We start from the raw sequence: 12,553 nt of genomic DNA on the forward strand, positions 1-12,553 counted from the left end.
CCTCAAAAACAGTAGCTTTAGACTTCAGGTGAAACTTTGCGCAGTATTTTTTCTAAAATATGATTTTTTTTTTGGTCAATACTTTATATTTTATGATTCTGTGGTCAATAAATAAAATTAGTGACAAAACAATCACAATTTCAGTTATTAGTTTTTCACGTAAAACATCCATCCATCCATCCATCCATTCATCCATCCGTTTTCGCTACCCGCTTGACCTATTTCTGCAAGTACAACATGTGCTGCTAATTAATAAAAAAAAATTCCCAATCAGTGTAAGCAGATACCCGATGGTTAGGTTCATATAGCCTCCAGGCTGCACTCCAACCACATACACAATATCATTATCTTCTGTTATCTTCACATTTCTAAAACAAGACAAATTGCAATCTGGGATATTCTGACTTCTCTTTTAGCCATCAATTTCAGTTCCTTATGATTCTAGCTACTGTTCCAGAAACCTCTAAATGGATCCACACCAGCCAGCATGTGACATTCTCAAATGGCTGCTGTAACATAATAAATTGATTATCCATCTCACTAATTACAAGCCTTAGTAAGAAATTAGCCATTTGCAATGACATGATGAATAATATGCTGTTAGGGGTTTTCCTCATGATTGCCACTATGGTTCCTCTTCCTCATCAATCTGGAGGCCAAGAGTTTAACCTAAAGCACATGAGCAACAGATAGAAACCTTTCTGGCAGATGCTAGGAGAGGATAAGCTTAATTCTGGCATTGCAGTTACAGTCAAAATGTTAAAACATTACAGAAACATGTGAGGATGTCAACAACAGTTAACTGTAAACTTAGCAAAATAAGAGGAAATCGAATGTTTAAACCCCTCGCTCAGTGGACCATAGAAGAAATGTGGCTCCAGGTTGGACTTGGGCATGATGGACACACCTATAAATGACTCTGTCCCTCTCCTAATAACATGCAAGGGATTTGCAACTAACACGAAAGTTGCCGAAGTGAAAATACCTAGAATGTATCATGACTCTGTATATACACTGGTTTACAAAAAACAAAACATTAAGTTTATATTTTTTTCATATTTGATGAAAGGGGCTCTGCATACATATAATATTCTTTCTTTAAAATCCCTTTATAGATACTAAAAAACCTAAACACGTTTTTTTGGAAGGACACGTAACCTGAAATATAAACATAGTAACAACAATGATCATTTAATATTAAAATACATCACAAATATAACTAGATACTCTCTGACACCCATTCTTAAAAAACTATGCATATGTTTAGTAAACACTTAGCAAAGGTAATGTGAGGTTTCTTCTGAACTTGCTCAATATAATAATACTCATAAATAAGTGGTCAGACTGTATCTTTGTCTTGAACATCAAACGTACCTAATCTCAGTGAACCGTAATATTAGACCCGTACACAAGATATCAAAAGTGGCGACAGCTGAAAATATATAAACACATATTAAATAGATTTATACCTATTCAAAATCTGTATTGAATGTTTAGAAGGATTTCATTTTACTCCATAAGAAGGGATGTGTCATGCAGAATAGTGCAGACATTATAACAAATCTTCAACAACTTTCAGAGAATTGAACAGTGTGAAACATGTATCCATTCACTGAGCATCAAACCACATCCCCAGGTGAGGACCATTGACGCCGAACACACGGTACTCCCACAATATTGCCGGAGACATGTCTCCAGTGATCCTACCCAAACCCACACCCTAGACCAATACAGCCAAAAACCGAAATGTACTAAATGTGAAGAATTTTTTTTTCTTGGAGAAACTAGTAGAAAATGTCATATATCTGACCTGAAGACAGGTAGAATTGATCAGGAGGAACAAATAGCGCATTGGAGGGCCAAACAGATCTCCACAGTGGGAACTCTTATAGCTAGCACTGTATAAGTAACCAGTATGACCAGATCAAACAAAAGGGTTTCATTGTACTACCTTAATTTCCCTCCCTGTCCTTCCCGGCTATTGACTTATCGTAGATTACAGTTAGATTATGCGGGAAAGGTCACATTGAGCCTTTGATGGTTCATTAGCCATTGGTAGGGAAAACATTTCCTGCATGCTGCACTGGTCTCTGGTGCGTTTACACACAGAAATCCCTTCCACAGCCAATTATTTTCTCCTGGAAGTTGCATTGCTTGATTTTTATGTTATTTATGGATTTGTATTGTAACATTTTTAATTCAGTGTCTAGCCGTATTACAAACCGTGACACATTTGTAGATCACTGCAAGGCCTACACCTTACTAAAACAGGTCAATCTCAATGTAATGGACGTTAAATAGTCCTCTCTACTATACTTGTGCCTGTGTAGATTTGACTGCACCTGGTAGAAAACAACCATGATTCATATCCTTTTGGCCTCTAGGGTAAAAATAGGTCAGTTTCCCAATGTTAAAATATTAACAGCACTTCCAAATCATAGTTCAATAGTTCTGCCTCTTCACATTACATATGAACTTGATTATAGAGTTCATTTACAGTTTTCTTTTAAAACTTCCCTTGGTTTGAACAGAGAAACTTGAACTGTGTGACATTTTTAGAGGTCACAATCCCCACACTGCCAGCAATTGCTGCTACACATCTGACGTCACAAGGCCTGGGCAAAGGGGACGAGGACAAACCAGTTTCGTTTTTTTTTCTGGATGTGTCCCCAACATCGGCTGCCAGGTCTGCAGCTCAAAATAGACGAGGGAGTATTGAAATCCTGCAGCCTGTTTATACATCCAGATCACAGCAGATCACAGGGGCAGAGGAGGGGAGGGAAGGTTTGGGGCAAAGGCTTGTGCCTTTGACCCAAACCCTCGCACTCTGGCCTCAACTAGGCTAGTAATAAACGTCTTGAGAGCCATCATGATGAACCAATGTCAAGTACATCAGGGTAGTTATGGGAGACAGGAATACTCTAAACCAAACAGGATGGAAAGATGAACAAGCATGTTCTCCGCGTCAGCAGTGCAGGCAGCTATGACGGAGCGTGAGGGCAGGCTACAGCTGCTCGAAGAATATGGAGCAGAGCACGAAGACGGAGTAGAGCAGCACCAGGCCGACCCCCAGGCGCCGGTCCAGCCTCCAGTGGTTCAAGTGCACGCTGAGTACCTGGGCAAGGGGGGGGGCAGAATGACAGGTGGAGAACACAGCACATGGCAGTGAGGGGGGAGGCCAGGAGGATGGACGAAGTCATGTCTACGTGCGTGCACACACACACACACACAACACACACATACACACACACACACACACACACACACACACACACACGCACGCACGTTTGTATCCATATCTTAGCGGGGACTGTCCATTCAATTCTATGGAAAAAATGTAATCCCAACAACGACAAGGTTAACCCCTTCCCAACCCTAACCTTACTCACAAGTAACCAAACAAAATAGAAGACTTTAGGCATTTTTAGTTTTTTGATTGTAGTCACAGACTTTTATAAATTTGAGGTTCCACGTTGTGTCGACCGAAAAAAGGGTCCCCATAATGTCAAAACAGGTTAACAGGTTAACCAGATAACAGGTTTTATATATAAATACATAACCTACACACACACACACACACACACACACACACACACACAGTTTTTACAGTACAGTGCAAAAGTCTTAGGGAGTCATAGAACATGTTTCAGGCTGTTTATCTGGGTAATAAATGTACATTTGCTCAGAGAAAAACACATGCAAACTAAGATTAACTTGACAAAAACCAACAAGAATTTCTGCAAAAAGTTACAGATATCTAGTTGGATGGCAAGATGAACACCGCTTTGGTGCCCATAACTCTCCTCAAGGGCACCTCAGCCGTTCCATGTATTTGTTACATTTCATAACAAATAATTAAATAATTGATTAGCCATACAAGGTGTGTTAGCGGCCAATAAAAAAACGCATGGGTGTGTGACTGCAAATACTGAGGTGACTTTAGGAGGTTTTCAAAAAGCTAAGCTGACACACTCTTCCCTCAACTAGACCAGTAAATAACCTAACAAGCAGACGTCTCGAGATCTACCATGATGAACCAATGTCAAGTTCATCAGAGTAGTTATGGGAAACAGTATATCCTGCACTAAGACTTTTGCACAGTACTGTATATATAACGTACACTGCCAGGCCAGAAAAAGTCGCCATTTGAATTTTTCGTTGGACCGCCTTTAGATTTGATTATGGCGCACATTTGTCATGGCATTGTTTCCACAGGCTTATGCAACATCTCACCCTTTATTTTCATCGAGATTTGCATTCATTTCTCACTGAGATCCTGTATTGACTAGTGTGTTGAACCACTCCATAAAGCCTCCTTCAGCACAAAGACCTTCAATGAGGTTAAGGTCACAACTCTGTCATACGTGAAAATGATTCCTCATGCTCCCTGAACCACTCTATGACAATTCGACCCAATGAATCTTGGAGTTCTCGTCCTGGAATATGCCCATGTCAACAGGGAAGAGAAAACCCATTGATGATGGATGGAGGTGTAACCTGGACAGTAGATTCAGGTGCTCAGCTGACTTCACTTTATTGCTGCATAACGTTGCTGGGCTGTAATAATGATCCAGTCATTGGCTCTCAAGTATTGGCTGATAGAACTTCAAACTATGGCTTTTTTTTTGGCCAGGCAGTGTGTGTATGAGAGTCCTGGCTGCTCCTTCATTGTAAACTACAGCTCTGATTAATTGTAAACAAAAAAATGCACTGATAAAAAAGCTCCCTCAAGGGCAGGATAGCAAATCCCTCACCTCCACACTAGACTAGAACCAGCAACATCATTGACACCAAAGAAGCACAGTCCAGTTGTGTGTAACATACAGGAAGCTGCCAAAATACGCTGTCTGTGCTCCCATTGGGAGCCATCAGGAGAGTTTTAATGCATTCTAAGCCAATCAGGACAAGGATTCCCCATTAAACGAACGTGATTGGTCAGACTTTTTATTAATTGTTATTTAACCTCTCGTTTAAAGGACTGAATGACCTTGGATCCTGAAGGGAAAATGCACCCCAAAATGTCAAACAGATTCCAGAGCCGTTCTCCGTGGGAAACAGGCCCTTGAGCCTGTGAGACTCTTTTAGGAGGATGTGTCCAGCCTACTGAGCCACATGATCACTGTCTATACATTTAGTAACACTTTACTCACACAAGCAAGTGCATTTTTATGGCTGATGCACTTCAATCCAACTGTAGTTTGCATCTGCACGGATAGGCCTGTTCACAACTTAGATTTAACATTTAGTTGTAAAGTCGCTTATCGTTTTTGCCTTGAATCTCAAATCTGTGTGTGAAAATCACAGATGATTCAGGCAAACATGTAGATGTTTCCCTTGAAACATCAGCAAAGTGAACAGGCCGCTGGGCCTTTGCAGCACCTACTGATGCATTGTAATGAGTAACAGGGTGTTAATTGGTTGATCACTTAACCACACTAGACTTTCTTTATTTCCGCAGTTACCTAGTACAATTATTGTTTTTTTTTTAAAAGAGAACACAAGATAAATATTACAAGGCCACTAGGGTTAATTATTTATCCAGGTTTATGCAAACATTAATATATCCCTGTAAGTATTAAGATCTACACTGATACTTCCAATAAAGGATTCAGCAACTTGGATGCTTATTTTGGCATACACTACATATACTCATTTAAGATGCTTTCAACATATCTACTTATCAAGTCTAAAAATGTCATTGCTCAAGATACGAAGAGATGTCTTGAGTTGCGTACTGACAGGAATTAATTTCATGAAGGAAAACAGAAGTAATAAACCTTTAAAGTTAAGCTCGGGACTCATTCCTTTTTGACTAAGAGGTAGCGATACTCTTTGTTTACGTGCGTGACCAATAAATCCGTCTGTCTCACAGGTTCCTGTTGGCTCTGATCCACCGCTAATGCTTTATTAGCAGTGTAAATGAAACCTGGCGTCATATGGAGCACAATCCTCTGCCAACAAGTTTCATAAACTCCCATGTTTTCCCACACCCTGTGCGTGACCTCTGACCCTTCAGACGGGTTTGCCGTGCTCACCGTGAGGAACACAGAAGCCAGCAGCAGGATCACGGAGTACACCAACCCCTTGCTGTTGATAAACACCTGCAAAGACATAAGTAGGACGACTGAAGACAATAAAACATGAACACTTCAACATCTATTGGTTTTTTTGAATACAGTAAATGGGTTTTCTTTTGGCTAAGGTCAGCAAAGTCTTCGATTTAGCCTTCAATTCAAAGCAAATCCGAGTCAAAGGCTAAGTGCCAAGCCTTTAGTGTGCCAGGCATTTAAGGGTTGGTTGTTTGGCCAATGCCCATAGGTCTCCGCAGTTAGTACTGCGGCCAGATTCAACTCCATAGCGAGACAACTCTACCTGCCACACCATGTACAATCTGCTGCATATACAGCATCTTCCTCCATTAATAATCAAAAACACATGTTGTGCTAAAAAATAGTGATACAGAAATATTGCTGTCATTAAATTTGATGTAAATCTATCAATTAGCTCACTATTAAATCCAAAGTGCAAGATGTGACAAGAGATTTATTTGGACAGTGTTACACGTATGTCAAATGATGAATGTTAATAACGTTTATAAGCGTGTCACTTTATTTTTGCATCTCTAGCTACCTAAGAGCACACCAACCGCCGGCCCGACAAGCCTCTGCTGCACCCTCTCAGAATACAATGAATTACTCTTCCTGCTCCAACAGACCCTTGGAGCATCCGATTATGAGCTGCTTTTTCATAGCGGCCAACAGTTTGAAGATTTTACTTATCCTCTTAGTACGGGCAACCTTCAGTAACGCCAGCCTCCTTACACCATTAAAGTCAACATATTTGGCAGAGAAAGATAAAAGAAGGAAAGAGAGAGAGATGGAAAGAATGAAAGAGAAAACAATCCTCAAGAGTAAGCATAGAGTGCAGGATATACTATCGTAAGACAGGAAGGATGTTATCAGCTGGATCAGGCCTAATGTTTAAGTACCAGCGAAGGCCATGAATCACTTCATCTTAACAGTTCAAGACAGCTCTCTTAAAATAAGTGCTAAGATCCTGGACGCATCCCCAGTTAAGCCATGATGTGGTTTTAGAACAAGGCAGAAGCTTGTATGTGGTATCACCCTCAGTACATCGCCAGGTTCAGGTTCCCCAGACCACCCAGCAAACCACACCACCCTACTCCACATGCACATTTATAAGAGATGTTCCTGCCTGAAATACTAAAATGGCAGAGATTATATACAGAAAAAAACTCTAAAGTCTGGTGGTCTAAGAGAAAGGGGATCCAGTCATTCAAAGTCTAAATGCTGTTTGTGAGACGTTTATGAATAACTTCACTGTTTCCTACACATTGATTTACACTCTTCTTTTTGTAATAAATTCCCTGAGAATAGGATTCTTATGAGGCAATTGCCATAATTATAAATGTCGCTCAACAAAAGTGGTTGAAGTGATTCATCAGACTCCTTGTGGATTGTGAAGATTCTCAGAATGATACAAAGTAAATATTTTGAAGAGTCTAACATATTCTTAGCTAGAAGTGACTTTGCCTTTTTGCTGAGGGTGGCAGGGCAGACAAAAAAAATGTGGAAATGAGTAAACAGAAAATATTAAGGTAAATAAAAATAAATCAGATTATTTGTTCAGTGACAAACTAGTGAACAAGGCACATTTATCTACACTTTAAAAGAATACATGAGAGAAAAACCGAGCATTCTTTCTTTTGCTTGTCTTGGGGTTACATACATATACAATTTATAAAGCATGTTTCCGGAATTCATTGTCCAATGCGCCTATGTTTTAAATTGTAAAACACCACATTATACTATATAATTAGAAGGACCGAGAAAGCACAACAGATTCATAATAAAAAATATCCGTTAAAAATATTCATAATAAATAACAGATTACATCAGCGTGTCAATAACGTGTTGAACACTGCATCACGGCATTGTTTCTCTTGGCACAACCTTTAGATATGGACAGGAGCAGGGAGACCTACCGTAGACCCGTAATCCACAACCAGAGTGCGCAAGGCCCAGGGGAAGCCCAGACCCAGGAGGATGTCGAAGATATTGCTACCGATGGAGTTGGACACAGCCATGTCCCCCATGCCTGGGGACAATCAGAGAGACGGGGCAAAGTAAGGCACTGAAAAAAGGGGGGGCGGCAGGGGGATTAAGAAGAGGTGCTGGAGGAAAACCAGCCATGCATAATACGTTTCCGGTACGGGAACATGGTGAGTCTGCAGCCTCTGCCAGCAAGTACATAACACAAAGCAGGGGACGCCATGGACAAGACGGCGACCCATCCCAGGTGACACCCACACACACACACACACACACACACACGCACACACGCACACACGCACGCACGCACACGCACGCACGCACGCACACACACGCACACACCCACACGCACGCACGCACACACGCACGCACACACACACACACGCACACACACACACACACGCACGCACACACACACACGCGCGCGCACGCATGCACGCACGCGCACGCACACACACGCACGCACGCACGCACGCACACACACACACATGCATGCAATGCCACAGCATGGGTTTGCATCTCATTGGCTTTGCACCTCAACTCAACACAATGACGACGACATCGAATCTGCTCTAATCTAAAAAAAAAAAATCAGAGATGCAAATTCACCTAAAGCTCCCATCTTGTGTGAGGATACCAGTGTACCAGGAGAAAACTTTTACAGACATGTGGGGATCATGCAAACCCCGCTGGCTCACGGGAGTTTATACTTTCACAAAAATGTTCTGAGGGCAGAAGGAAAAATGATTGGTTCAGAGAGATAACCAATCAGATTGTAGAGTAGGTGGATTTGAGCAACTAGAGGAAGCGGCACCAACCATTCAGATATATTGGTCCGGCCTCCTCTAGCTGCTCGGACCCATCTCCTCTACAATTTGATTGATTACCTCTCTGAACCAATCAATGTTCCTTCTGCCCTTAGAACATTTTTGTGTAAGTAAAACTTCCATGAGCACCTCAAAGGCACATCCGTCCAACAGACACGGAGTGGGACTAACTTTCAGCCTGGAAGTTTTATGCCTGAATTTTCAGCCCATTTTGTTTTTGTTCTGGGGAACCTTTAATAAGTGATGCCAGAGTTCAAGTCTTATTATCTGGATAACTTTTATTGACTTTGCGCAAACAAAATAAACAATAAATAGCATATTGTTCAAGGACCAAATGTTCCCCACAATGTAATAAAAATGTGTTATTTTGACGTTATGGGGACCATTTTTTGGTTAGGGCGGGTAGGAGTTAAGGTTATTATTGCTGGGATTACAATTTTCTCCATAGAAATGAATGGAGAGTCCCCACAAGCATATAATTACAAACCTGTGTGTGTGTGTGCGAGTGCGCACGTGTGAGAAAACTCACTGGTTAACATTCTGAAGCATTGCTATAGAATTTTAGACTTGTCAAATAATTTTGTTTATGACCGGCTCAATTTTAAACTTTTAAATTATTTTGTTGACCACCACAACAGTTAAATAGCCCAATGGGGATTTTCCTGGCTCTCCCGATTGGCCACTCCAGGCTCGCCAGCCAATTCATTTAGCATGAACAACATTAGCCAAGATTTTAGTATGTCTTATCAGTAGTGCTACCAGAGGTAGCGTTAGGGTTTCATCAGTCACCCCACAAAGGCAATATAAGCTGACAGAAGGGGAGACCTTTCAGCAGAAAATGAGAGGAAAAGAGTGACGGAATCAGACAATATGATGGGGAGATGAATCGAGAGCACAAGGCACATGAAGTGAAGGCGGCTTGTGGCACCTTGTCGTGCAACGATGAGGCTGGCCATGCAGTCAGGGACGCTGGTTCCTGCTGCCAGGAAGGTGATGCCCATGAGGACATCAGGAATCTCCAGCGTGAAGCTGATGATGGTGACCTGAGGAGAGGCAGCGGGCTGACAGGGCTCAGAATGCACTGCGCCGTCGGCAGGAACAATGTGCTGGGATCAGGGCTGCCTTTGTTAACTGGTTACTTCAGTAGAATGGATAAATATAAGGTCAGATGCTGACATCTAGCATCATTCCAGAAATGGAGAAACTGATGATGAAAAATTACACAGCTATATGAAGCCAATTCAGCTTTCAACATCTAGCAAGCGGGTTCCAGTGCTCTTATGCAGAGTTCACACTACACGACTTTCTAAGTCATCAGATCAGTGTGCTGTTCACACTACACGACTTCCTAAGTCATCAGATCAGTGTGCTGTTCACACTACACGACTTTCTAAGTCATCAGATCAGTGTGCTGTTCACACTACACGACTTTCTAAGTCATCAGATCAGTGTGCTGTTCACACTACACGACTTTCTAAGTCATCAGATCAGTGTGCTGTTCACACTACACGACTTTCTAAGTCATCAGATCAGTGTGCTGTTCACACTACACGACTTTCTAAGTCATCAGATCAGTGTGCTGTTCACACTACACGACTTCCTAAGTCATCAGATCAGTGTGCTGTTCACACTACACGACTTTCTAAGTCATCAGATCAGTGTGCTGTTCACACTACACGACTTCCTAAGTCATCAGATCAGTGTGCTGTTCACACTACACGACTTCCTAAGTCATCAGATCAGTGTGCTGTTCACACTACACGACTTTCTAAGTCATCAGATCAGTCTGCTGTTCACACTACACGACTTTCTAAGTCATCAGATCAGTGTGCTGTTCACACTACACGACTTCCTAAGTCATCAGATCAGTGTGCTGTTCACACTACACGACTTTCTAAGTCATCAGATCAGTGTGCTGTTCACACTACACGACTTCCTAAGTCATCAGATCAGTGTGCTGTTCACACTACACGACTTTCTAAGTCATCAGATCAGTGTGCTGTTCACACTACACGACTTCCTAAGTCATCAGATCAGTGTGCTGTTCACACTACACGACTTTCTAAGTCATCAGATCAGTGTGCTGTTCACACTACACGACTTTCTAAGTCATCAGATCAGTGTGCTGTTCACACTACACGACTTCCTAAGTCATCAGATCAGTGTGCTGTTCACACTACACGACTTCCTAAGTCATCAGATCAGTGTGCTGTTCACACTACACGACTTTCTAAGTCATCAGATCAGTGTGCTGTTCACACTACACGACTTGTTGTCTTCTAACTGGGAATCTTGAAGTTGTTGTGGTAATAAACTATACAACTGCTCAGCAACAGGGGGGGTCACACGCTACAGGATCTTTCACCAGGAGCAATTGCTCAGGAGTCTGTCTGGTCTCCAAACTATATTCTGTCATGAAAACACATGCGAGAAGTGACATGGGGAAATGACAATACTCCAGTAAATGCTACTAAGCTACAAATTGTTGAAACACTTTAATCAAATGACAACATACGATCTACATTTACAAATGTGCTGCATGTTAGCCTTTTTAAACATAGGACTTTCAGGAAACACTGTTATACACACCTCTGATTATTGGTGACCCAGCACATGCACACACACGCACACACACACACACACACACACCTATCTATCTATCTATACACACACACACACACACACACACACACCTATCTATCTATTTATCTATCTATACACACACACACACACATATATATATAGAGAGAGAGAGGAAGAGAGAGAGAGATGAGAGAAAGAGATAGAGAGAGAGAGAGATACCTCTTCCCTGAATATTAAAAACAGTTACTAAGCGGTCCGAACTCCTCACACCTTTTTAAACACCTCTCCTGGGTTTCCCCTCTCCTGCACATCGCCACATTCATTACCAGTCGCCGTCGGGTCACAACACTTTTCACACTACAGGATTTGGAGTCGCCCACAGGTCCAGATATTTAGCCTGCGGGATATCTGAGGGACGTCCGTGACACACCAGCGACTCCGTCTGGTCGCGTCTCCCAACGGCTCACACACAGCGATCGACTGCAGATTTGCCGGCGCCAAGCCGACACCAATTTGCCTCCGATTCGAGTCTTTTGTAGGCGATCTCAAAAAACCGCCGGCGAGCGGAAAATCAGGGGTTAAAATCACATAGTGTAAACTTAGCATTACATGTGAGATAATTTGGCCAGCTCTCCTGGGAGGCATGATGTCAATTATATGGGATCTGCAGGGCTCTCTGGTCACAGTCTGCTAACACGGGCGGCCGTCTGCTCACACCCTTACCATCCACACCATGAGGTAGGAGAAGATGGCGATCCACAGCGTGGAGGCCACGAAGGTGACCATGAACCAGCGATGCCAGCGCGGGTACACACAGTTGGGCACAGTGTAGTAGAGCAGCAGACCGAGGGGCCAGGACACCAGCCACTTCACACGGTTGCAGCGCCCCCCTGTGGCGGGGATGACAGCAGTGTGATAATGAGCAGGGAGGCACAGCAGGTGGCGGCTGAGGGAAAAATCTGGAAGGCTTGAGTGCTTAGTGGACTTGCTTCAAACAGCGGGAAAGCTTGGCATACAGGCAGCCGCGGCTCGCAGTGCCCGCCTCCCACTCACTAACACAGCACAGACGTG

General features: G+C 42.6%; 1 protein-coding gene across 3 annotated transcripts in view; it reads right to left on the reverse strand.

Moving 5' to 3' along the window:
* Window positions 1-31: 31 nt before the first annotated feature.
* slc24a6a (solute carrier family 24 member 6a) overlaps window positions 32-12,553 on the reverse strand; it is a 50,900-nt gene continuing 38,378 nt past the window's right edge. For all 3 annotated transcript variants that reach the window (XM_023842947.2, XM_023842946.2, XM_023842945.2), the window contains 5 exons: window positions 12,206-12,372; window positions 9,828-9,942; window positions 8,006-8,118; window positions 6,036-6,101; window positions 32-3,115 (listed from right to left, as the gene is read on the reverse strand). In XM_023842947.2, coding sequence (XP_023698715.1) covers window positions 3,005-3,115; window positions 6,036-6,101; window positions 8,006-8,118; window positions 9,828-9,942; window positions 12,206-12,372 — 572 coding nt within the window. In that variant the 3' untranslated portion in view covers window positions 32-3,004. The remainder of the gene's footprint in view (window positions 3,116-6,035; window positions 6,102-8,005; window positions 8,119-9,827; window positions 9,943-12,205; window positions 12,373-12,553) is intronic.

This window comes from Paramormyrops kingsleyae, chromosome 10 (assembly GCF_048594095.1).
Source record: "Paramormyrops kingsleyae isolate MSU_618 chromosome 10, PKINGS_0.4, whole genome shotgun sequence".
NCBI classification, from domain to species: domain Eukaryota; kingdom Metazoa; phylum Chordata; class Actinopteri; order Osteoglossiformes; family Mormyridae; genus Paramormyrops; species Paramormyrops kingsleyae.